At 42.0% G+C, this 24,704-nt stretch overlaps 1 protein-coding gene across 1 annotated transcript in view; it reads left to right on the top strand.

Moving 5' to 3' along the window:
• sardh (sarcosine dehydrogenase) overlaps positions 1 to 24,704 on the top strand; it is a 43,966-nt gene that overhangs the window by 9,468 nt on the left and 9,794 nt on the right. The window contains exons 9-17 of the mRNA XM_047569951.1: positions 4,916 to 5,045; positions 7,178 to 7,264; positions 11,753 to 11,843; positions 11,992 to 12,133; positions 16,641 to 16,724; positions 16,985 to 17,098; positions 17,458 to 17,596; positions 19,275 to 19,388; positions 20,856 to 21,003. Of these exons, the coding sequence (XP_047425907.1) occupies positions 4,916 to 5,045; positions 7,178 to 7,264; positions 11,753 to 11,843; positions 11,992 to 12,133; positions 16,641 to 16,724; positions 16,985 to 17,098; positions 17,458 to 17,596; positions 19,275 to 19,388; positions 20,856 to 21,003 (1,049 nt within the window). The remainder of the gene's footprint in view (positions 1 to 4,915; positions 5,046 to 7,177; positions 7,265 to 11,752; positions 11,844 to 11,991; positions 12,134 to 16,640; positions 16,725 to 16,984; positions 17,099 to 17,457; positions 17,597 to 19,274; positions 19,389 to 20,855; positions 21,004 to 24,704) is intronic.

The raw sequence follows: 24,704 nt of genomic DNA on the forward strand, positions 1-24,704 counted from the left end.
TTCATCTCGGCCTCCACAGGGGTGGTAGTATCAATTATGATTGTTCAGCAAGACATCCGCAGCAACTAGGGTTGCTTATTACTGGAGTAAGATCACCTGCGACTCACAGTAGCAGCAATGGCATCGAGTTATATTGACATAAAAAGTCACATCGTAGGGGAACCATGGTCAGCACCCGGAACATCAATAGCCCTATCTGGAATAATGTCATTGATCTAAAACGACAAGTCCTTTAGTTATTCCTGTTATTGTGTGGTTGGTTTGTCAAAGAATAATAGGACAGCCTTCGGTGTATTATAACATTTCTTTTCAGAGTCATGTAGCATGTACCTAATTTTCTCTAGGTTCATCAGCACATCCCTTATCCAGTGGGAGTTTGTGGGTGGGGCAGCCTCCTACAACCTCAAGAAAATCAGGCGACATGCTAACGGTGGAGGAAGAGTTGTAGCCCTTCACGAATATTGATGTCAGGGAATTTGGGGCAATTGAAATTTCTATTATGAGGGAGAGGGCTTCAGAAATACCCCTCAAAAATCCTTCCCCACTAGGACATAAGCAAAACATGTGGATCCACGTTGCATCCGTTAGCTTACACCTGTCAATATTTAAACTGAATCGTGTCGAGCACACATTGATGATGAGTTCACCCCCTCTAAAGCCTTGATCCACATTTCATCATTTAGTGTTTGGAGATACTGCTCCCATAGGTTATTGATTTTAGAGAGGGAAGAGGAGTCTATACTGGAAATCAAAGTATGCGTGTAATTGTACCTTTTGCTGATTGGGTCATGAGACATAATATGATCCATTACTGTAGTTGGAGGTTTATTAGGGAACTGTGGTATGACGCTTTTAATATAATTATCAATCCATACATGCCTTGGGTGATTTGAATTCCACATATTACATTTTTTGGTTAGTTGTGTGAAAGAGGCAAATATGTTGTTTATAAAAAAGTTCATTAAAACCCCTAAGGCCACTCTCGAACCACACATTACACACTTTATCAGTTGTTGAGGGTGTGAATTGATGATTTGATGCTATCGGGCTAGAAAGGCAGGTATCGCTTAGATTGATTTTTTTTTTTTTTTTTTTTTTTTTTCCTGAATTGAGAGCGAATCTGCAGTGAGTGGTTAATGACTGGGTTATTTTTAAATGCACCCACTATTAATTAAAGCCAGTGGCTCCCCAAACAGAGCTGATGTAGAGAGAGGGAGACAAGAAAATGCTTCCATCTTTACCCAGGTGGGGCAGTTCTTCTCTAGATGGTAATGTGAATAAGAGAACAGCTCAGTAATATAGTCAGAAATTAGGGAGGGTCATCCCACCTCCCCTTTTTGCTCAATACAGGAAGTCCTTATGTAGGCATGGCTCTTTATTGTTGCAAATATAAGATGATGTAATTGAATCTGATTTTTTTTAAATGCTTTCTCTTCATCTATATATAGGATGCATTCAGAAGCAGATTGACAGGGGGTATATATTATGTTGAATATTATTAAAAAAAAAAAAAACGTACATATGCTTGAAGACACCTGTCTGATCTGGGGATATAATACTAAATAAAACAGTCTCCAAATGGCACAATAGTACCTCAGCTGAAATATTATCATCAGCATTTAAATGCAAAATGGGCCTATGGGATTCGCATTCTAGTTGGTCCTTGTCTTTTTTTACCAGTAGTATACGTACAGTATATGATTCAAAGTGGCTGGTAAATGTCCTAAGGACATTGATATGGCGTATATGGCCACTAAGATAGGAGTTAACCGTGTAGAAAACTTTAAATAAACTCACTGGAAGCCGTCTGGGCCAGGTGATTTCCCACCTTGAAGCATAGTTATGGCGTCTTTAATCTCTTGCTGCATTAATGCCTTATCCAGATGTAAAATCTGTTCCGGTAATAGTAAAGGGAGCTTAAATGATAAATTTTCAGTAAAAACAAAATTAAATATTATGAGCAAAATGTAAAAGTAAGGCTTGACATTTTGGGAAATGTGCTTATTGGCTTTATGACATTTATGGTATGATGTCTGTAAGAGACTGCTACAGAACCAGTCTTGGTTTTGACATGAAGAATGGAAGTAGGGGAAACAACTAGCCTACCAATACCTTTCATCAACAGGCGGTTGAGTTAATAGGCACATAAGTCCAACCCATGTGGTTGACCTTATTTTAAGGGGAAAAAAATAATGGTAGTCAGTGGGGGGAGAGAATTGTTAGATTTTTAAAAGGTAATTTTGCAAGACAAGGAAATTTGCAGTTCGTCCTAAGACAGTTAAAGAAAAAGATTGTGAAAATATTTAATAACAAAGACTACACAACCTGTAATTAATAACACAGGTAGCAAGACTGCAATCTTATAATTCTTATAATTCTTTAAATAATATTTCGTCATTTTTAAACTGACATGAAGATCTATACAAGTTCACTCTAAAAGAAAAAAAATGGGAGCAGATGAAGGGAGATAAATATATTTTTTAATCATTTTTTTTGTAATTGTGGCATAAATTACAATCATGATGTTTGTAAACTGCAATTTGTAAGTAATCGATAATTCAAATGTGCTGTATTTTTGTGTGAAACCAGTCAGTATACTACCACAAACTGCCTTATTTGTGCAATGCACCTCATTTTTGTAACTTTGACATGGACATGGTATCAGATCCAACTCTGCAATAAAAATAAAAACCCTATTTCCAAAAATGTCTTTTTGCAGATAGAAAAAGCGAAAAAATGAATATAATAGTCTCTCTGACGGTGCATTGTCAGTATACTAAATGGAAAGAGAAGATATGGATTCACCATCTTTGGTTGGTTTTGTGGGAAAGTCTGGGTATCAAATTCAGGTCAGACTAAAGTCCACACACACAATATCAAAAAGTTATCAGTACTGAAAACTAATACTGAACTCACACTAAAAATCCCTTGGCTTGTGTAAAGAAAAGATCAAACATCGTGCCATTTCATTTTTTTTTTCAGTGGAAAGTTATTATAGAAAAGCGCCCAGTACTGTATTGTCATCCATCATGAACTCTTCCATGTCTCATTGCCTGCCCACTACTGCACATACTTCATTTTTAAATTCATTTCAGATTGATGAGTATAAACTTATGCATGCCCCAAAGGGGATAAACCCCATTTGATTTTAATGATCCTGTACTTTTAGCACCCCCTATAACAAAACAAGCATTTTTTGCTCAACTGTAGGTAAAACCACATTTACTGGAGCATGTATTTTGATAAAATATTGAAATTTGAAGACCAATGATTCAAGCAGTGCTTTGGCAGCTATAAAAGATAATTGTACAGGTAGTTGTTCCAAGCAAAGACAGGCTCCTTAAATGGGGGAGGGTGACTTTGGAAATGGATCTTTTTAAATGCCTTTAAGCTGGCAAGTGGTCTTGGTGTTAACGGATATTTAGTTTCTCTCCAGGCCAAGTCTTAAGAGCAGTTTGTTAAGTGTGCTGGCTGCTTTGGTGACACGCCTCTCTGCCTTGTTTTCTGTCCTGATGTTGGACTTCTCACTCCCCATGGATTCCTTCTTGATTTATTCATCATTTCCTTGAAACCTCTGGTCTTACAGTGCAATTTAATTCTGGACCACTGCTATTCACAAGCAAATAAGAGGGATTACATATTTTTATTTGTTTTTTTGCAGGGTTATTGATGGTATCTTCTTGCCTGTCATCCTGACGTCAGGACTTTCTTTCCGTCCTTCCGTCTGGCTGCTTGTCTGTCTGCCGTCCCCTCAGTGGTTTTACATTTTAGAGGATTTCTTTGTGCAGAAGCAGCTCCTTTTGTTCTCGTTCCGCTGCTTTGATGTCTCGAGGCGGATGGAACAAGAAAGAGGAGATACAGAGAGGAGAATTAGCAGGGAGACGGAGAGAATAGAAGATGCCTAGTGAGTGAAGATGAGCGGGATTGATGGTTTGGGAGGGATCAGGGGAAGTGTGGTGTGTAGGACAAAGAGCGCTCCTCCGATGCTCCAGCAGAGTGTCGGTAACCACGCTGAACTCTCTCTTTGCATGAAAGCAGCTTGTGTCCTCACACACATCCGTGTGACATTTGAGCCTTAATCAAAAATGAAAGCGTCGCAGCTTGCACTAATTGAGAAGACACAGAAACTCCCTCCAGTGTGCCCTCAAGATTTTTTCTTAACTCTAAAGTTCCAACTTAAAAAATCAAGTTTTGCATTTCAGAAAGTACGCTGTGGTCTCTCTTTTTAGTACGTTATGAATCAGGAAAGCTGTCGCCCCCTGACACATGAAGAAATAGGAGCAAGACCCATCTGTGCCAAATTACACAGAGAGAAATACATGACTGATTAGTGTAGGAGGGGAGAGTTTTAAGGCGAGGCGGTCCGCGCTCAACGCTGCACTTTGGCCCAGCTGGCAAGGAGGGAGTTGCGGAGCTCCAGATGGGAGCAAATTAAAGCTTGGACCGGGAACTGAGAGGGAATGGTGTGATTTGACAGATGTTTCCCTGGTGAGAAAGAGTCGATTTAGCAGATAGCTACAGGATGCATCAGCGCTGGCACAGTCTCGGCTGTCTACAGTCACATTTTAAATTCTCGACAACAATAACGAGGAAGAAATGACCGGAAAAAGAGCAAAGATTCAAATAAAATGAAATTCATCCCATTTCATTTGGAATAAAAAAAAAATTGCGAGCTGTAGAGTCATGGTTAGAGGTGCAGCTTCGGGGGCCGAAGGGTCACAGTTTCGCCTCCCGCCATGTCCATGGCTGTGGTGCCCTGAGCAAGCACCTAACCGCCCACTGCTCCAACTGTACACACTACTGGGTACAGCCTTACGGGTGCGCCCGTACGCAAGAATTGCACTTTCGTGCTGTGAGTGTTTAATGAATAAATTAACTAAATAAGTCCCGTTTCCTTATGTGTTTTATTTCCCAGGTGTCTGATAAATTTGCCTTCAGCCTCTTCGACCTGGACTGGGATGTGTTCATGCAGCATATCGAGGGTGCAATCAACAGAGTTCCTGTCCTGGAGCAGACTGGCATCAAGTCCACCGTCTGTGGGCCAGGTACACAAACACACAGTTGCGCTTCCATCATTTCTACAGCCTACTGTCGCACTATCACCAACAATAATAACAAACACAAGCTTATCCACTAACATTTATTATTATGGGTTGCTCTTTATACCTAGATTTGATGCAGGTTTCCACAGCGTGACTGTGTAAACAGACTTACTTCTTAACAACATACCAGCACCGCTTCCACAGAAGCATTCGCTTTCGAGCAAATCCCCTGAGCACTTCCTGCAAAATCCTTCCACCATTATGCGTGCCACCAGGGAACAAGAAACTTTCGTGACACTTCTTAAATTGGACACATTCAAATTTAAAAGTGAAATACTGTATATTCCGTCTGTGAAATGTCTCATTCAGTGCTCCCTCACTGCACAACTCACTCATGAATACCCAAACTAGCAGGCTATGTGTCATGTTTGTAGAATGAGATGGTTTGATTAGCTCAAGCCCGACTTCCCTGCGCGGGTGATATTGTGTCGCCAAGCGGGACGACGGAGCGGGTCTGTAGCTGTGCTGCGCGGTTTCCGAACTGAATTGCATTTTTCATCATTGTGGCGCAATGCAGCTGTTTGGAGAGACGGGATGATTTTGTGAGTCCTGGAGTAGGACAGACACACACGCACAGAAAGCCTGAGTAGGTATACATGAAAAAAGGAGATATAAAGAAAAGGAAAATTAAAAAAATCTCTGTTTAGTTCACATCCTCTGTGGGTTTAGTTACGTGACACATTTAAGTAGATGAGCCAAGTTTTGTTTTGACGTATCTAGCAAGTAATCAAATGTTTCTGATGAGCGTGTTCACGCGTATAATAACACAATCCTGTGTGTGTATATTCCAGATAATTGACGTGTGTGTGTGTGTGTGTGTGTGTGTGTGTGTGTGTGTGTGTGTGTGTGCGTGTGTGTGTGTGCGTGTGTGCGTGTGTGCGTGTGTGCGTGTGTGCGTGTGTGCGTGTGCGCGCGTGTGCGCGTGTGCGTGTGTGCGTGTGTGCGTGTGTGCGTGTGTGTGTGTGTGCGTGTGTGCGTGTGTGTATTTAAGCTCCAATGGGGCTGGAGGAACTGCTTGAACCTGGGGCTCCTTCTTTTTCTCATCAGTTCAATGGGATAATTATAGTACTGATGTATTTATGCACCTGCTGGGCTTATATGGGGTTTAATTAGTGTTTCAGGTGGTGTAAATTACAGGTGCATGACTAGTCAGTTCCAGCAATTTAGCAGCACAATTAACCTAAGGTTCATTTAGTTTTTTTTTTCTTTTTAATAATTATTGAACTTGATAGCAGTATGTGCAATAAATGCATGAACACTGAACGGTAGCTTGCCTTTAAAAATGATGCAGCAAGTCAAACCTCAACATCTACCTGCTGTAGTGTCCTGTGGAAACTTCATTGCAGAGCTCAAATCTGTTATCCTTATTGTAAAATCATTTAATATTCCCTGAATGTCTACATAACACAAAAGAGGACTAAGTGAATCCAGGATATAGACACAGAATTGTATATTATCCCAGATAAACTGACTTAAGCCCATATGTATGTATATTTATGTAAGTTGTCAGAAGTATTCTTAAACTATTATTTCATATTACTTATTGGAAAGTAACACTTTTGTTACTCAGCTGTGTCAAACCTTTCAGTGTCTCCAAAACTACACCTCAAACCCTTTTTTTGTTTTTAACACGTTCAAGGGTAAAGAGGTGTTTACTAAGCGCACACAAAGCCTGTTTAGCTTCACTGCGGCACAATCAGTGGGAGACCTCCAAACTCAGAACAAATATAGTTGATAAATGAAAGGTTGCCCTTTTTTTTAATCTTAACAAACAAGCTAATACACAGCATATAAAAAAGGTAGAAATTGCCTCCTCACGCTTCCCAACTAACATGTCCAGGCTGTTCACTGAGACAAAATCCACAAATAATTCACCCCTCTGGATGCTGGCATTATGAAACAACAGTACGAGTTTTATCTAGTATTAGTTCAATAGCAACGGCTTAAAACGAGATCTGGAGACCAATCTAAAATGTTGAATAAACATTCTGAATGTCATTAGAGCTGTTGCAGCAAGTGTTATAATCACATCACCTCTGTGGTAAATTCTATTCAGTCTTCTGTTTGTGTTTCAGAGTCCTTCACAGCTGACCATAAGCCGCTGATGGGAGAGGCGCCGGAGGTCAGAGGTTTCTTCCTGGGCTGCGGCTTCAACAGCGCTGGTACGTTTTCCTCGTTAATGAAAATATCTGAAGGAGAACGAGGTACGGGTTTAAAGAAACGCCAGAAAAGAGAGAGAAATAAACATATCCCCGGATAGATGGTCGACTTCATAAACCTAAAATAAACCTAGAAGAAATGATTGTTATCGATGACCTTTTCAAGCACTTCAAGGTGGAGGGCCTTCCCTTGAGGAATCTAATAAATGATGGAGCTAAAAAGGACAAATAAATCTTCCAAGAGAATCGATGGCAAAGTAACCGGGAAGCAAACGACGAGGAGACATGGCTGCAGAATTTTTTTTATTTGTTTTTTTTTTCCCTAGACTTTGACCCAGGCTTAACCGTTTTCTCAAGGCGCAATGAATAATGGAGTGCTTTTCATTTTTCTGAGAACACATACACACGCGCAGAGAAGCCCAGTCACTCCATTACTTCACTCAAAGATGAGCGTACCTCTGACATTAGGGAGGGAGTAATGTGAGCGTCTCAGAAAACCTGAAAGAGACAACGGGGGCGTAAAGGGTAAAGTAATCACCATAAGTGTTATTGGCAGAAAGCAGAAGACTGCGGGGTTACAGCTCTGGAATTGCCTTGAAAAAACCTCGATGGGGGGGGGGGGGGTCAGCCCTAATGAGTGGGCATACATATAATACACAACATAATACACAGGCTTTCTGTCTCTGTCTTCTATTGTCCCATCACATCCGTCGTCAGGCTAACGGGGGCACTCACCCTCCTGTCCCAGCAACCTTTACATGTGTGAGTTTTCACCTTTAAAATTCAAACATATTGTTTTTTGACAATTGTTTGAGGGGAAAAAGACAACTGAAGGCTTTTTACATTTGTAGGTTTATGGCGATCATGTTTCCCTGCCATTTTCATTCAGTCTTAGGCTAAATGATATAGACTGAAATTATAGACTTAACGAAGCGAATGGAAATGGAAATAACATACCGGCCCTCTTTAGACTCTTAGACGCTTTTATTTATCTTCTAAATCAAATAAATAAAACCGGATCCTTCTTGTCTGACCGAAAGTGGATAAAATATTCCGGTCCCTCTCCTCTGGTCTGTCTCTTAAGGTGTCTTGCCGGAAACTAGCTCATTGAAATGGACCCGGCGTACCTTGTATCGCACCTGGTAAACAGGGACTTAATAATGAGCATTTCTGCACTTGCAAGGATGAGCTTCATCCACCTGTCTGACACACATACTCTCACTGGCTCTTTCTGCATGTCATCTGTTTCTTTCCAACCCTCTCATCCCCTGTCTCTGTGTACTTCTGAAAAGGAAAGAGAAAACAAAGGAGACCTGTGTCAATTTGACCTTTGCTCTTGCCGGAGAATAATATCATAATCCAGAGGGTGAAAATCAACAGATTATTTAAAAAAAAGAAAGAAAAAAAAAATCTTTTGTGGGGCTTACTTGCTGGCGTTAATTTATGTTTCCAAGCAATTTGTGATGGTAGGAGTTGTACTGGTTGCCCGGCAACCTTATGTTTCTTATTCCTAGTGTCAAACCCATCATGCTGAAGTGTCTTGTGCGTGACTTGCAGTCCATTTATTTATTGTGGTGTTTATTCTGGTTCTTTAATTGCCTGCACTGCAGCACCTCTTATCCAGCTGCCACACCGTCTTGCTCGTGTCGACAAAAATAAGAACCGTATTGTGTGGGAGAGGCTTTTCCTCACATTGAACTGCACAGGAAGCCGTCTTTCTTTAAGGAAGTACACAGTGCTGGGGTTGATACAAATGGCGACAAGTCTTCTAGCTGCAGTTGTGCAGTGGTGATTGATAAGGAGATAAAAGAATGAGGACCAAATAGGAGTTTGAATCGTTTATAGAAGAAAGTAGCCTAAAAGAGGGGTTAAATTAAAATGTGGTGGTTGATTTATGAGGTTTAGAAGTGTTGGTTGGTGGATTTCCATGCCCTGGCATTTGATCACAGACATGAGAGCGGAAGTATAAATCTCAAAATGTCAAAACCTTTCATTTCAACTTGGAACTTTTGTCTCCCCCCTCTGGTTGTGTGAGTAATTACATAAATGCTGTTGACATGTGCTTATAACACGTCTCTTCTGTTCTTTCAGTGCTCCAATTAGGTTTTGTTTTTTCTGTAACACCGTAATCCTTCCTCCGAACTTTCTATGTTATCGGTGGCATCAGAAACTTGACCACCATGGGCTACCAAGTTACATAACTAACTCTAATTTTTCTGCCAGGTCCTTAGAGGCTAAAGGCTACTTCATCTACGTCCCTATGTTTGCTCTGCTCCTCAGGTCTACGAAGCAATTGTTGCTGGTTGACGTAAAATGCATCCTTACTGGTGCACCAGTAAATCCTTCTTTTAGAGTTTTGGCGAAATACAGCGAAATGCAGAAATTACAGATGAAAACACAGGTGTGAAACATATGGCCTGTGGTCCAAAAGCTGCCCACCAAGAGGGTCTAAGCTGGTGCAAAAATTACATATGAAAATAACACAACACTGAGACCTGAGGACTAAACAGCAATGTGCCCAAATTGCACTTATTTTTCTTAAGAAATTCCATTAAATGTTTATTATTTATTGGGGTCAGTTTGGGCTGTATGTGGCCCATGAGCTAAAATGACTTTGACACCCCTGGATTAAAACATGGATGTTTAGACCAAATGAAGATGGAGACTACAGTCATAGGAGGATTTTCAAATCTAAAATGTGAACATTTTATGCAATGTAAAGTGTATAAAATATGTATCTTGTCTGCGTAATTTCAGTACAACAAACGAATAATGGCCTGACAAGCTGCACACAAATGCAGATCTATTGTTAGGTCAACAAATAAGGACATTAACCTATGTGGATGTTGTTTAAACTAGAAATAATCCATCGAGGCATTTTTATACAAAGCTCCGCTGGAAACGCATTATTATATGAACAGTTTTGATCTAAATGTCTATGTAAATAAACAAGCTCTCTGCTCCATTACAGTAGAGAAGGACAAATTCAATTGTGCCTCTTTGGAAGCATCTCTTGAGTTACTGGCAACGTCGCTCTAAATGTCAGAGGAACCTGAGAGCAATGCACAATACATGAGAGGGGGTGACGCACAATGACAGCGAAAGGAGCAAACATTTGCACAGCGCGCACGAACGACAGTGGAATAAGAAGCATGTGGCGAGGAAGACGGAGGAGTGTGACGAGATGAGCGGAGGCACGAGCGCGAAGGTTCACAGGCCGATACACTGTCACACGTCAGCAGAGAGATCTTTGGCGACATTCATCAGTGCCACCTCGCCTTGCGTGGTGGTGGTCTCCACGTTTGTCTTGGGAACTCCATCATCCTCCCCTCACCCTCCTCCCTCACCCTCCTCCCTTTATCTCTTCACCCTTGCACCCATCCATCCATCCATCCATCCAACTGGACGGACATTCAAATGCCCACTCGGGCTCGGAGTGACAGTGCCTGCAGATAAGTGAAGTAATGCGAGATGGAAGGGGGTGAAGAGAGGAGGGGGCACTGTTACAGATGGAAGGATGCAAGGAAGGACACACTGGTCGTGCTGCTGCATACCGATGTTGTGCTGGCAACACACGCACACACGATTTACGCAAATTACCAGCAACTGTGCACAAGCAGGGGGTTGCTAACAGGGCCCAGCTCATTAACCCAGTGTTTTTTTTTTTAAGGGGGGGGCTGGCCTGATAAAATATTGACCTGCCAAGAGTGTTTGTTTGGTTGGGTCGAAATGGAACAGAATTCAGCGGCGGCAGCAGCATGGGTGCAGATGATGAGGTCAGATTGCTCGGGGGCTCCTGCAAGCAAGGGTCAAATGATGGAACAAAGGTCAAAATGATCCTCGGTAGCTCAGATGACATATAGAGGCTGTGGCAGGGGGGCGAAAACTGCTGCGTTGTCCTGTTTCTCTTCTCCGTCCTTCTCTTCTTCAGATTAATGAGACTTTCTCGCAGTCCTCCAGACATGCTTTAGGTGAGGGAGGAGGCAAGAGAGACCCTGTTTCTTTTCCTTTGCTGCTCTTATTTCCCATCGGGTCCTTACGCAGGGGGACCCTGTATTTGATGTAAAACGGATGGACACCGTGTAGTTGTTTCTTCAAGTCATTTTTCAGCATCGGTTGTCATGAATTAATTTGTGTACAAAATGCGGAAAATAAGAAAATATGTTGGTCACAGCCTCCCAGAGTCCAAGGTGACGTCTTCATTTAGTCTGACTGTCAATCCGTTTGAAATAGTGCCGTCACCTTGCAGTCCGCCTGAGCATTTTTCTGTTCGGTTTGATTTACAAATATTGTTCAAAAATGTACTTATCCTCAAAATCATCATAGGCTGCAGTCCGGGCAAGACTACTGATTTTTAAAAGAAAGCGAATACATTAGAGAAGCTACAATGTTTTGTTCATGTTTTTCTTACACTGATTTTCTCGGCAGAAACGGCAGCATGTGATTTGGGGCAACGCTGTTCACAACCAATCCTTGTTATCTCTGTGTCAGGTATGATGCTGGGAGGTGGCTGTGGCAGAGAGCTGGCTCAGTGGATCATTCACGGGCGCCCGGAAAAGGATATGTATGGATATGACATCAGGTACAGACAAATATACACAGGGTCCAGACTGACTGGCATTTCATCAAAGGTCTTCTTCCGCAGCCGCAGCGACGATAAACTTTTAATACCGTACAAATGACTTTTAGCGAGTGGTAATCTTTCGAAATTCCCCTCCCTCCCGTCTCAGGCGTTTCCACAACTCGCTGACGGACAACAACCGCTGGATCAGAGAGAGGAGCCACGAGTCGTATGCTAAAAACTACTCCGTGGTGTTCCCCTTTGATGAGCCGCTGGCCAGCCGAAACATGAGGAAGGACCCTTTCCATCAGGTAGATGTTTGGCTCGGTGCAGTTTCGTGAGATAACAACAAAAATAGAAAGACCCATTAGCAGAAAATCTTTTATCTAGGTCATTCGTTGGCCAAAACATTGGATGAAAATGAGCGACAGGTTAAAAGTTCACATACTTCGCCTTGATTGAGCTACACGCTCTGTATGAAAATAAACACAGACATCATGTGGGGATTCAGTGTAATATTGTAACAGCTGCTGCCCCTAATGGATCGCTACCTACGGCTGTATCAGAACCTCAAACAGGCATTAAATTATATTCATTTATTTCCCCCCTGACATTAGCTATTTTAGAGACCTGCACAAAGCTCAGACTACAACACAAACTCTGGACACGGGTCATTAGTGAGGAAATATATAACTCACTTAACAACTACAAGGACAGAATATCTTAAAAGGCTCATCACTAATGGACGGCTACCATCGGCTGTGATTTTTTTTTTTCTTTTCGGGATCATTTATACTAGCGGTTTTAGGCAGAAGGAAGCTTATCTGAGAGCACAGCCGTTGTGCAAACGGTCCTTAATGCGACCCACGACACAGTCAGTGCGTTTACATGCAGAGCTTAATCGAGCTATGCTCAAAATTCGACTTTCTGACTACAGTCCTTGTCCCAGTTTACATGCAGCGCAAGAAAATCGTTTAAGTGTTCTCCTCTTCCACACTAGGTGGCGATGTATCTTTTCAGCAGGATAATGCCACGTTAATACGGCCCGGTTTCTAGTTGACTTATTACTTGATATAGTAAACAAGAGTCGTTCATGCGGCAGACCGGCATTTCAAACAGCAACCAGACGGATAATAGTACATTTTTTAATCTCGTAAGTAATGTTCGCGTTACTTCTGGTAAGATACGCGCTGTCCCTCAGAAGGTTCTTCTACCGGCTCCGTTCCTCTTCTTCTTCTACGCCTGGCTTTCTTGGGCGTTTTTGTTCCGGGGTCACACGCCAACGCACTGGTTGTGGAGCATGCGCACACGCGTTATCCGACTGAAAACTCCGATTCCAATCGCATTATCTGGGTGTCTCAATCGGATAATGAGAATTTGTTTTTTTCACGTGCATGTAAACGCACTGACTGTGCGTTCCAGACCTCCTCCGAAATGTGGTCCGAGAGGTCGGATCTCAGATATTTCCTCAGTGCATCCTGAGCGTATTCACACCTGTATTTTAAGCTGCTCATTTGTGATCGGACTAGTCAGGGTGATTTCAAATAAGCAGGTCGAAACAGGGTGTACGTTCCTCAATGTATCTTGGGTGCATTCACACCTGTATTTAGACCCATCTAGCGCCACGTGTGATCCGACGAACGCAATTTTGTGGTCAGATCATCCAAAACACATGTTAATGCCAATTCACCTTTTTTAAGCGCATTAATATTTTCTTTCCATTGCTCTTCTCTTGTTTGTCCTTTGTCCAAAACTTTCCTTCTGCGTTCATCTGCTTTTTTTGTTTTTTTTGTCTCTGTGTGGTTGCCACTGTCATTCTTGTTGTGTTGCGTGATAGACAGTGAACTATTTCTCTCCCTCTGCCTCCGATTGGCCAACTGATGGAACAAATCACGCTGAAACAATGCGTTGTCAGGTTTTCTGTGCGAGTGCGAGTGTCCGTAGAAGCCGTTGAGAAGAAAAGACTAGAGCGGAGTGCACTTCAGAGACGCAGGTATACAAGTGTTCGCAAAGATGCCATTTGTCAGAGACTGATCCGATCTCTCCAGCCGTGTTTATCTCTTTGTTGTCCTCTCATTCCTTTTGTGTCTGCCACCGCTCTTCTCTTTCTCATCCTGTCACCTCTGGTCAGATCTCGAGGCGTGTAGCCGGTTCGGGCTCATGCAGAAGGCAGTTAGCAGTGCAACTTATCCCCAGCAGCTACATTTATTAATGTGATCCCTGCCAACATGAATATAAATGATACACTTAGCTTCGGTAGTCTGGCCTTGGATGTCTTTCAGCTTCGTTTCTCTCCTCAACGCGGCGCAAACCTTAAACGGACCTCGCCACCATACTTTATGCATTAATGATCCACTTAGACATGCTTTCTTGTTCCACACTTAATTTGCCTTCGACTGTTTTTACCCTGGCTCACACATGTAGGCATTTTTTTTGTGAGCAGATTATTGTCAAAGTAGTCCCATTAAGCGATGTTGTCCGTGTGTTTTGTAGCTCGTGTCGAGCTTGTTTTATTTAGCTTCCCTGACACCGTCCGTGCATAATTAACCGGGTTCCCTGAAAGACGTTTTTAAAGATTTCAGATTAAAGATTTTCTACAGAATGAGCAAAATGAGACCCCAGCCACTTGTGACCTTACAGTGACTTTAGCTGATGACGTGAGGACAATTTTTATTTATTAATGTTGTCTTACCATTGTAAAACTGAGAACATAGAATTTAAAATCAGATTTAAAGAGTAGAATTTGTTGGGAAGTGTACTTTGACTTTTTATTGTTACTGTTATACACCCTAAGGGACTTAATGTGCATGTCAGCACTATTTTTGTTTTCATTGCACATTGCTGCTACCAGAATTTCTATCTGAGTCATGCTCATCACTGCAAGATTAGGGCTTTGCAGTATGACCACAAATGTATATCATGGTATTTTTCTAAATTCTGATGATGTTATATCACAGTATTCTACTTTTCATGCATAATCACGTGTTCACAACATTTTCTACTTGTTGAGAGAGGAATTAATGCACCAGATTGAGTAAGGACGGACTATTTTACTGTCATGATGAGTAAATATTGTTGAATATTCCCTGATGTAGGAATCAATTAAAATAAATAATAGGAATAGGAATAATAGGAATAAATTAAATGTTATCCAGATGAAATAAACATACGGGGACAGTTCCGGTTTGTTTTATTTTGACATCTTTATTCATATTTAAACATATTTAAACTGCTATGTCTGTAATGTCAATAGCAGCGCGACCGGCTACCGTAATAATTGTAGTCTGCGCGCAACATTTTTTTCTTATTCAGAAAGCTACAGTTTCGGGGACAGCTTTAGCCAGCATTAGGTCGTCCAAAATGGAGGCTGTCCACAGAAATCGGGGACATCTGGTCACCCTAAAAGAATCCCAAACAACTGAAACGGCACCTTTTTTGGGCCACTTGTTGTCGATAAAAATTCATATCGTAATAGATAAAAATACCAGTATTCGGTATGATTCGGTATGGTTTACTCTCTGTAGCACGACTAGTAATATGAGGACATCAGTATTACTATTTAAACTCACCTTCTATATTATAATAAATATTGTTCAAAAACCAAAAATACAGCTTTTTAGCATAAAACTACTGCCAATCTTAATTTGTGATTCCAAGGGTTTATTAAGAGAGCTCAACCCATCTGTAGAGTGACATATTATGTACATCATAACACCTTTTCTATGTAAAACCAGGGAACAGGACATGCATTATAGGTGGGAGGCACTCAAGGGTTTGATCCACAGAGGAAGCTGTCCCCGTGAAAGTAATGAGACTGTCTACTTTTAGGATCCAATACAGAATTATTTCAGAGCACAAGCAGACCATCGCTGACACTACTGCTCACACGCTTTCTCCACCTCGGCAGCACAGATGGTAAATATAGCTTGGTGTGGGAAGTTCTGGCAAGAGACAGCTAGCTGCCTGCTAGGAGGAGAGCATAGCAGAGCATACCTTCCAACTGTGGGCGACTGTCAGTTTTAACTAGGAGGATGGAGAGCCCTGAAATATCGCATCTAAACTCTGCTCAGGAAATCGAGAATTAAGAAGAATACTATTTTTTGCAGCAGCGTGCCGTAACATCCTTACATCCTTTCTCCATTATTAGATGAGGTTCTTAGTGTTAATTAGAACTGCACCAAATATTCAGTGAAAAAACTCAGATAATCCCACTTTTCACAACCTACTCCCCGGTTAGCTGCACCAAATGGAGAGATTATCTGCTAAAAACTTGCATATCGTCAACAAAAACAGAGCTAAAACTGGTCATTTTCTTCATTTGAATATGTGCAAGAGCTGTGAAAATTGTGTGTCCCTGTTTGCAACTGTTGCTTTGGTTTGCCAATTGAGTGAGAGAACAAAGGAAGGTGAATTTGCATGACTTTGCATTTCATTGTAGCACACCCGGCCAAAAAAAACACAAATAAATGCAAATGCTTGCCGTGTTAATTGGCCACTGTTTGTCACCAAACTCATTGTAACTATTTAATGTCAGAGTGCGCCAGCACTCGATTATTGCTCATCCTGTTGCCCTCGGGCGCAGAAACATTAATGACGCTTTAAATACTTGAAAATAACAGCGGCAATCCAGGAGTCCGCATGTCGTTGCGATTGCTCTGCCAAGTGAATGGAATTAAAATGAACTTCCCGACTTCGTTCCTCTGACGTACTCGGAGTGTTTTCATGCACCAAAGCAGGCGCTGAATGTTTTCCTTATCTGTGTGTACGTACCGAACTGACTTTACCGCTTTGTGTTTGTTTTTTTGTGTGTGTGTGTAGGTGCTGACGGAGCAGGGCTGTGTGTTCCAAGAACGACACGGCTGGGAGAGACCTGGCTGGTTCAACAAAGATGGGCCCGCCCCTGTGAGAACCCACACAGGCTGTACACAATCACATGCACAAGAGTGATCTGTTTACTTACAACTTAATGATAAAAGGCATCGGGAAAGACATTAAAAAATATATTTTTTTCTAAAGCTTTTTGGCTCGAGATTGTTGAAACCGACTGGGACTAATGGGCGACACTGCCACAGTGTCTGGTCCAGGACTTTGTCTCTCTTTGTACTTTTAAAGCTGATGATTAATGAGAATTTAATTGTTTGTCTGTCTGTGTCATTGCATAGGTTAAAGACTATGACTATTACGGGGCTTACGATATCAAGAAGAATGTAAACTACAGGTACAACGACCTGCTGGGCAAAGAGTACACCTTCGACTTCCCTCCGCATCATGATGTGGTAAGATACCGAGGGCAAGTGTGTTTGAACATTTGCGTTGGGTCAATAGTACAGCGACAAAAACGGCATGTAAGTTCCCATAGTCCAGTCCCTTTAATTTGGTCAGATGAACGCTCTTTGAAGGCCCCCCACGAGGAAAGGGAACACGTGTCCTCATGGGAAACAGTCATTTACAAGTGACAGTGAGACTACAGTCGGTGAGTTTAATGGGGCGTGAAGAGTGAACTAACTCAGCAGCTAGGACGATGCATCGCCCTTCAATTTCACAAATGTGGTGAAGGCTGCCTTCGGGGATCGGATGATGAAATGCAGACAAGTTTGTGTTTGAGTTTGCGTTCCTGTGTTCTTTTTTTTTGCAGATTAAAAGTGAGTGCCTCTCGTGCAGAAGTGGCGTGGCTGTGTTTGACATGTCCTACTTCGGGAAGTTCTACCTCACTGGACCAGATGCCAAGAAGGCAGCTGACTGGCTGTTCACGGCCGATGTCAACAAGAAGCCGGGTCAGTGCTGCTGAGGCAAACGCACAGGCATGGACGGATACGAGATAAGATTGACAGAATGAAAAGGGCAGATTTGCAGGGGGGAAAAAAAAGATGCCAACTCATGAGAAAAAACGTCCACAAAAACCCAAAATACAGATACAGTGTGTAGTGTCTCAGAGGTGCTGGGAAAAGTGTTGATAAAAGAATCTTCACAGCTGCTGAATGTCTTGATTTCTCTGGTTGCTTCCAGTAACAGGGTGAGATTCTTAAAGGTCACAGATTACATAGAAAAATGAAAAAGGCATCAATATGAATGTGTACAAATATAATCCTTATAACTTAAATCAATTCATTGAAGTTGTAAAGAAGGCACTGGTAGGGGAAAGAAAGCTGAAAGCATTAATTAAATTCACATCCACAGACCAAGCTTGAATGCTCTTTATGTAGAACTTGGGGAGGGGATGAATAAAAATGATGTGTCAGGGCGGGCTACAGAGGCTTTTTCTAACTGCACGTCTGCGGAGGTTTTTCATATCCGAATAACTCTAAATCGAGTGGCTCCACTTAAAGCTCCCTGGTTATACCAGTTTTTAATAAGTTAATGTTATTCTCACATTTCTCCAAAATATGACTTTCAAGGTTCAGCTCCATATCCTGCACATGACATTTATTGTTTCAGTTATTTCAGTATCTGTAGCTTCAAATCCAAGAGGAGTGTGCGTCGCTAGCGGAAAAGTAAATATTTAAATCATATCAAAGCTTAAAGTTAAGCCAAACTAAGGGGGCTTCACTGCTTTGACTGACAGGTGGGTACCGTCACAGGTGGCTAGCTGTCTGCCCAGGCATCACCCACCCTTCTCAGCTTTATTCACACTTTATGCCTTTGCCTATTTTTATATTAGTTGCTGGATAGACGGAGTCACTCCCTACCAAGATAGTGATATTGAGCCTCAAAAATGCTCTTAACCTGACAAGTGACCTAACAGAGGTCTTTATATCCTCTTTTTTGTTGTTGTTGTCAGTCTTATTGTATAATACTTGTAGGAACTGCTTGCTCAGAGAATATTTTTACATCCCAGCAAGATGCATTTTGGATTGCTAACCCATTTTCATAATTTTGTTTAATACAGTTTAATTCTGTAACATCAGTCATTCTTACGGATGAGAGATGACCACGAGATGCTCCATCATACGCTCGTATTTGGCAAATGGATGATGGACATGTTGCAATTTTCTGTCTTTTATAATAAGAGACTATAGTTAGCTCATTTATTACAAAATGATCTTGTCCTCGCAAGAATCACTGAACTTGAAGTGTGATTCATATTCAAGTTGTTTCCTTGGTAACGACTAAAAAAAAAAGAAAAAAGAAAGAAAGGAAGGCTTCCAGATGTGGTGAGGATGAGTTTATTTCCTGGAAGCAGAGACTGATAATGCAACTTTAACTACTAGCTGTAAAAATGTATTCCTATTCAGGCGCAGGAGCCCTTAGAGCGCGCACAGTGATAAAGAAAAAAAAAAAAAGCACACGAACCGAGTTACTCAAAGCAAATCAGTTACAGAGAGAACACTGACCTCAGATTTGGGTTCATCTTTCTTTTGAGATCTCGGTTGCCTTGTTTTCCGCGAGGAAACGCCATTGAAATTCTTCTGCTGCGGCAATTAATTTTTCTGTGTGTATTTGTGTGCGTCTCAGGCTCCACTGTGTATACCTGCATGTTGAATAAAAGAGGAGGGGCGGAGGCTGACCTGACGGTGAGCAGACTGGAGCCTGGAGCTGCCAACCTGCCCCTGGCACCAGAATCTAACGGTGAGAAGGTGTGTGTGTGTGTGTGTGTGTGTGTGTGTGTGTGTGTGTGTGTGTGTGTGTGTGTGTGTGTGTGTGCGCGTGTGTGTGCGCGTGTGTGCATTATTTCTTTTTTTTTTTTTTGAACTTTCGTCTTTTTTTTATTAAGTTTTCAGTTCTTTTTTTCCAGCAGTAAAAATAAAACAAAGGAAAAAACTGAATATAAATGAACAGACAGGTTGACGAGGTTGACATAGACCTTATGTTAGTGTAAATTGGAATGATCAATCACACAAGACAACGAGTCACACGTCAAAAAAATTGGAGGGGACCTTTCCCACTATTTTGGAAACTGTTCAGCCCGAGGAGGTTGCATTGCATTTTGTTAATGGTGATCCAGTCATTCCTTGATGGCAGATTTGTCTGCAGCCATTTCCGTGTAATGGCCTTCTTGCTCACAGCCAAGAACACGTTGCAGATAGCGTTGACATAGCCCACGCAGTCTTTACACAATAAGTGTAACCAAAGAGAATTTTACCAAACTACATGTAACAAAGATCAACAACTTTTAGACATAGATGTCCAATTTAAGCAGATCTTGCCAATATGGTTGAATGAGGGGGCAGGCCCAGAATATATGAGCGTGATCTGCCATTGTCTGACCGCATTGTCTCCAGCATTTATCTTGTCCCTGGAAACCCTGCTGTTTGAATTTCAATTCAATTGGTCTTCGCTTGACACGCCCAAATAATTCTCCAGTCAGATATCTCCAGGCCAGACTCCCCCCACCATTTCTGCTTAACCTGGAAAAGTAAAGAGTTCTTGGAGTTTTGTAGTCTTTTATGAATTTGTTGTGCCTGTGTTATTTCACGTAACTTTCTATTTCAGTCACATTGTCTTGTTGCTCTTTTGAATGCATTGTTTACTATGTTGGCCATTTTACCCTTCCACTTACTCTCCTGTGTATGCCTTCATTAGCCCAGGTTTTTCAGAAAAGTGTTTTTTGCACTTGGTTGTGCAAGAAAGGAGCATGAAAATATAGCTCTAAAGACTTCATGACGTTGTGGCTCCAATTAACAAAAAAACCCTAGAAATAAAAGAGACCAGATGGAGCAAGAGTCATTGTACCATGCCACCTTCATCTCTGTTACCAGGTGCTAATTAAAAATACTGCAGGGTATATATTAAATTAAATGAGACAAATTAATTATTAAGTAAGCTGCATCGCAGAATGCCATCTAAGGTGAGAAGCTGTAATTAAAGGCCACAAGGTACTCGATTATTCATTTAAGTCCTGTGAACATGGCTGCGTGTAGAGAGTGAAAAGTTTCTGAAATGCGCTGCCGTGCTCTTATTTTCTGTTCTTTTCCGTGGTGTAGCCATTTCATGCAGTGACATCTTAACATCATCTCCTGCACGTAATACGAGTTGTTCCCGTGAATCGCTCTTGTGCTATCTTTCCTAATCGCCATCGTCTCCATTTGCCCCCAGGTGATGCTTACTACCTGGCCATTGGCGGCGGTGTGGCAGAGCACAACTGGAACCACATTAGAACGGTTCTTCAGGACCAAGGCTTCCGCTGCCAGCTGGTCGACCACTCTGAGGACATGGGGATGATCAGCATCCAGGGACCCAAGAGGTGGGGAGAGAAAAGCAGCCTCCCAAACTGGGAAATTTTGTAGTTGCAGCAGTAACGTAGAGGCACTCAACACCATATATACTATATAACAGGAAAACACAACATAATATATGCACTTCATTTACAAGAATTATGAAAATAAGTAAAAGCCAAAGGGGGAAAAAGAATGTACAGAGTTATCTGTCACATACAGATGAGGAGTTGAACAGGCTTGAGGCAGCAAATATTTCCTGTAGCGTTCTTTAAAACAACAGAGTTGTCTGAGTCTCTTGGAGAAGGAGCTCTGTTGTTTGTCTTCCATCTGGTGGAGAGGTTGGTCAGGGTTATCCGTGATTGATAACCATTTGTTTTGTGTCCACCGCCACTTTAAATGTTTCCTGTCTGCAGCCAATGACGGAGCCAGCCTTCCTGATCAGTTTATTCCGTCTGTTGGCGTCACCGGCTGCAAACGCTGTAGATGGTGCTGGCAAAAACATGGAAGAAGTTAACTAATCTGTTATTATTCACAACTCGACACGAGAGGCCTGGAAACTGAAATGATTAGCTGTCCCACTGAGGCAATCGTTTCCTTGAGGCAAAGCACATTAAGTGGTAACTCCAAGACTTGGCCACAGTTACAGGTGGTGAGTGCAAGGACCGAAGGCTGGTTTTAGGTGCAGGATTATGAAAACTGAAGATTATACGCAGAGGCTGTAGAGATGCTGTTGCATTCAGCACTTGCAAAAAAATCACAGATGCATCCTGCCTCGGTGAAGACACCTGTTTCAATGGGGCCAAAGCTGAAGGACCAACAACAGCACAAACATGCAGAGGAGTAGCCTTCATTTCCACATGATGTTGACATGGCCAGCTACAACGTAGCACCAACGGAGTGAAGGGAGGTTCATGGTTAATTCTCCGGTTTAATGTAGTTTCATAATGCTGTAATGTCATAAAAGCCACTTCCTCCCTAGGGAGGTATTAAAGGTGCACCCAACGAGGTGTGTGACCTCGAGGCAGACCAAGATTACTCTGCAGGGATTATATATCCCCTCTGAGAAAACGTTTGTGCTCTCAAGAATAGCCGGAGGAGGTGCTCAAAGGATCTTGACACTTGAGCTGTAAGGCCTCAACTGCTGTCTCCGCGAATGAGTCCTGGAGAAATGAGTTCCTACTGAGCCTACAATACGGTATGGCTGGTGGTTGATCGGATCAGAAAAGAAAGCGAAAAAGAAATGATACCTGGAACATTTTCTGTATTAAATTTATTTCAACAGGAACTACAGTATAAAGCGACTATTGCATAATGGGGTTCTAACCTAATAGTAGATTTATTAACCTAAATCAAGTTTGCTCTTCACTGCAACAGAGCAGAGCAGGGAACATTAGGGTCATTGCATTAACTTTATAGTCAAAATAAACCAGGGCCTACATGTTGCTACATAGTTTAGCGCCAAGTAGTTCTTGGTTCCTAGTTAGTGGAATTTGTGGAGGGCCTGCATCAAAATCTTCCCTCAAAAACCTCTTGGGTCCAAGATAGATGGATCAAGTTTTTAACTAAAACTGTCACAGTTTTTAACGTCGTCAATCAAAATCGTCATCGCTCATCTTCCTCCAAGGATAAGGATCGTGTCCTGTACCGGTGAAAACGGTTCCGTACATTTGGACGCGGGAGGTTGTTCAGCCTTCTTCTTGCCTCCTACAGCTCTGCTTTATTCTTCACTCCGTGATCGACCCAGGCCACCTTTACCTCTCCTCCGATCTCGTTCCGTCTTTTCTTCCCCTCTCACGTCCTCTCCTCCCCACCTCGCCGTCCTCCGTCTTTGTTCTTCCCTCTCAGCAGCAGCAGCAGGGTTAGTCCACTCTGTTCTCTGTGTGGGATTTCGTCGATTTCTTCTCCGTGGAGCTTTTCTCATCTCCTGCTCTCCTAGGTTTCTGCGTCTTGCTCTTTCTTCTCTCCCCACTGTTCCCTTTCTGCTCAGTCTTCCATCCCCTGTGTCCTCTTCTGAGTTTTTCAGTCCAACCTGTCAAACCAGAAATCACTGCGTCACTACCAGCAGAATATGTGTGCATGTTTCACTGTAGATGCACATAGACACAAACACGCACAGGAGGATGGCGATTCTTTTCATAAGATACCAAATTTCCCTCAGCTTGTGTTGTAGTGTTTGCATCAATGGATGTTTTCCTCTGTGTGCGTGTGGATAATTGGCGTCTGCTCTCACTGCACAGTTGTGTAATGATTTGTAGCTCCTCCTTATTGTATCCTCCACATATGAGGAATTGCAGGACATCCCTCCTCCAGCGTTTATGGAAATGCGTTTGACTGTGTGTTCCTTCCATGAGTTGTCTCATTCAAATTCTCCAGAGAGGGTAGTGTTTAAACTTGCATTTTTTTTTTCTCTCACACAGCTTGGCAGCATGTTCCAAAGGGTACAACTGGCACTCGACTCATTGCTTTGTAATTATGAACCTTATGATAAAATGATGCCATATTGTTTAACCCCTGTGTGTGAGCATCCTTAGATCCACAGCTGGGAGCAATTGTTAAGTGGCCAACTAATTAGTGGTTTCAAGTTCCTCACTTGCCAAATGCACACAGACACACACAAACACAAAACGGAGCAATTCAGGGATTATATATATATATATATATATATATATATATATATATATCTAATTGGTATTTTCTCTAGGGATTTTGGCTCGGTAAACAAAGGGAGTACAGAAATACCAGTATGTGTAATAATCCTCCGCGCATCCATATACAGTAATGTACACATGAGTCCACTTTTATACATCGTCTCCTATGTTCAGAGGCTCGAACGTGATTGGACTAATAAACACATTTCTTGTTCTTATTGTCCTTTGTAAAGAATAGCTGCGTGAAGTGAGGAACCCATGAACATCATCAAAGAATGGCTTCCCTGCCCTGGGATGTTTTTCCAGGCCGCTACTGTAGTAGTCAAATAGAATAAAATCAACTTTGTTTGCCATGTATTAGTTAACATAAACAAGGAGTTTGTTCCCTACATTTAATCCATCCAAGTCAGCACACATTAGCGGTAGATAACTTTGTGGGTAAAGAACCAGTGACCTAACATCCCAAAGGTGATTCTTCAACCACTAGGCCACAGGTGTTGTTTTGTTGTTTTTGTATCTTTATTTAAACAGATGATTCAAATGAGAACAATTTCTCTTTTACAGTGGCGACCTGGGCAAGAGTGTCAGACACAATATATAAAAACACACAATACATAACAAAAGTACGAGCTGAAAGTGATAGTGCTTGTTCAAGAAGTTAAAAACGGGCACAACACTGGTGTTCGCACTTCCTCCGTACGGCTCCCTCACTGTCTTCAGTTGCTGTCACATCATAGGATTTTTTGCCTTGAGTTCATCATTTGCGGCAAACGCATCGAATCTGAGCAGACAGTACATCGCTGTCCACTGCTTCTCTCTTCTGTCACATCATTGATAAATTCTACTCCCCCATGTCCACCGACGCTCATACATCACACTGCCTCCTCCACTACAGATGTTAGCTGTTACCTCCTTGTTCCCATCGCTCCGGTACAGGTTGGTCTAAGATTCATCTGTCTGTTTTTTAGATGCGTTTGTCAAAGTCTGATCTGTTTTTTTTTTTTCATTCTTGAGGTTTATGGATGGTTAGGATCTTGTTGATGGTTAGTTATATAGCGTGTTCTTCACTTGTCTAGATG

This window comes from Mugil cephalus, chromosome 19 (assembly GCF_022458985.1).
Source record: "Mugil cephalus isolate CIBA_MC_2020 chromosome 19, CIBA_Mcephalus_1.1, whole genome shotgun sequence".
NCBI classification, from domain to species: domain Eukaryota; kingdom Metazoa; phylum Chordata; class Actinopteri; order Mugiliformes; family Mugilidae; genus Mugil; species Mugil cephalus.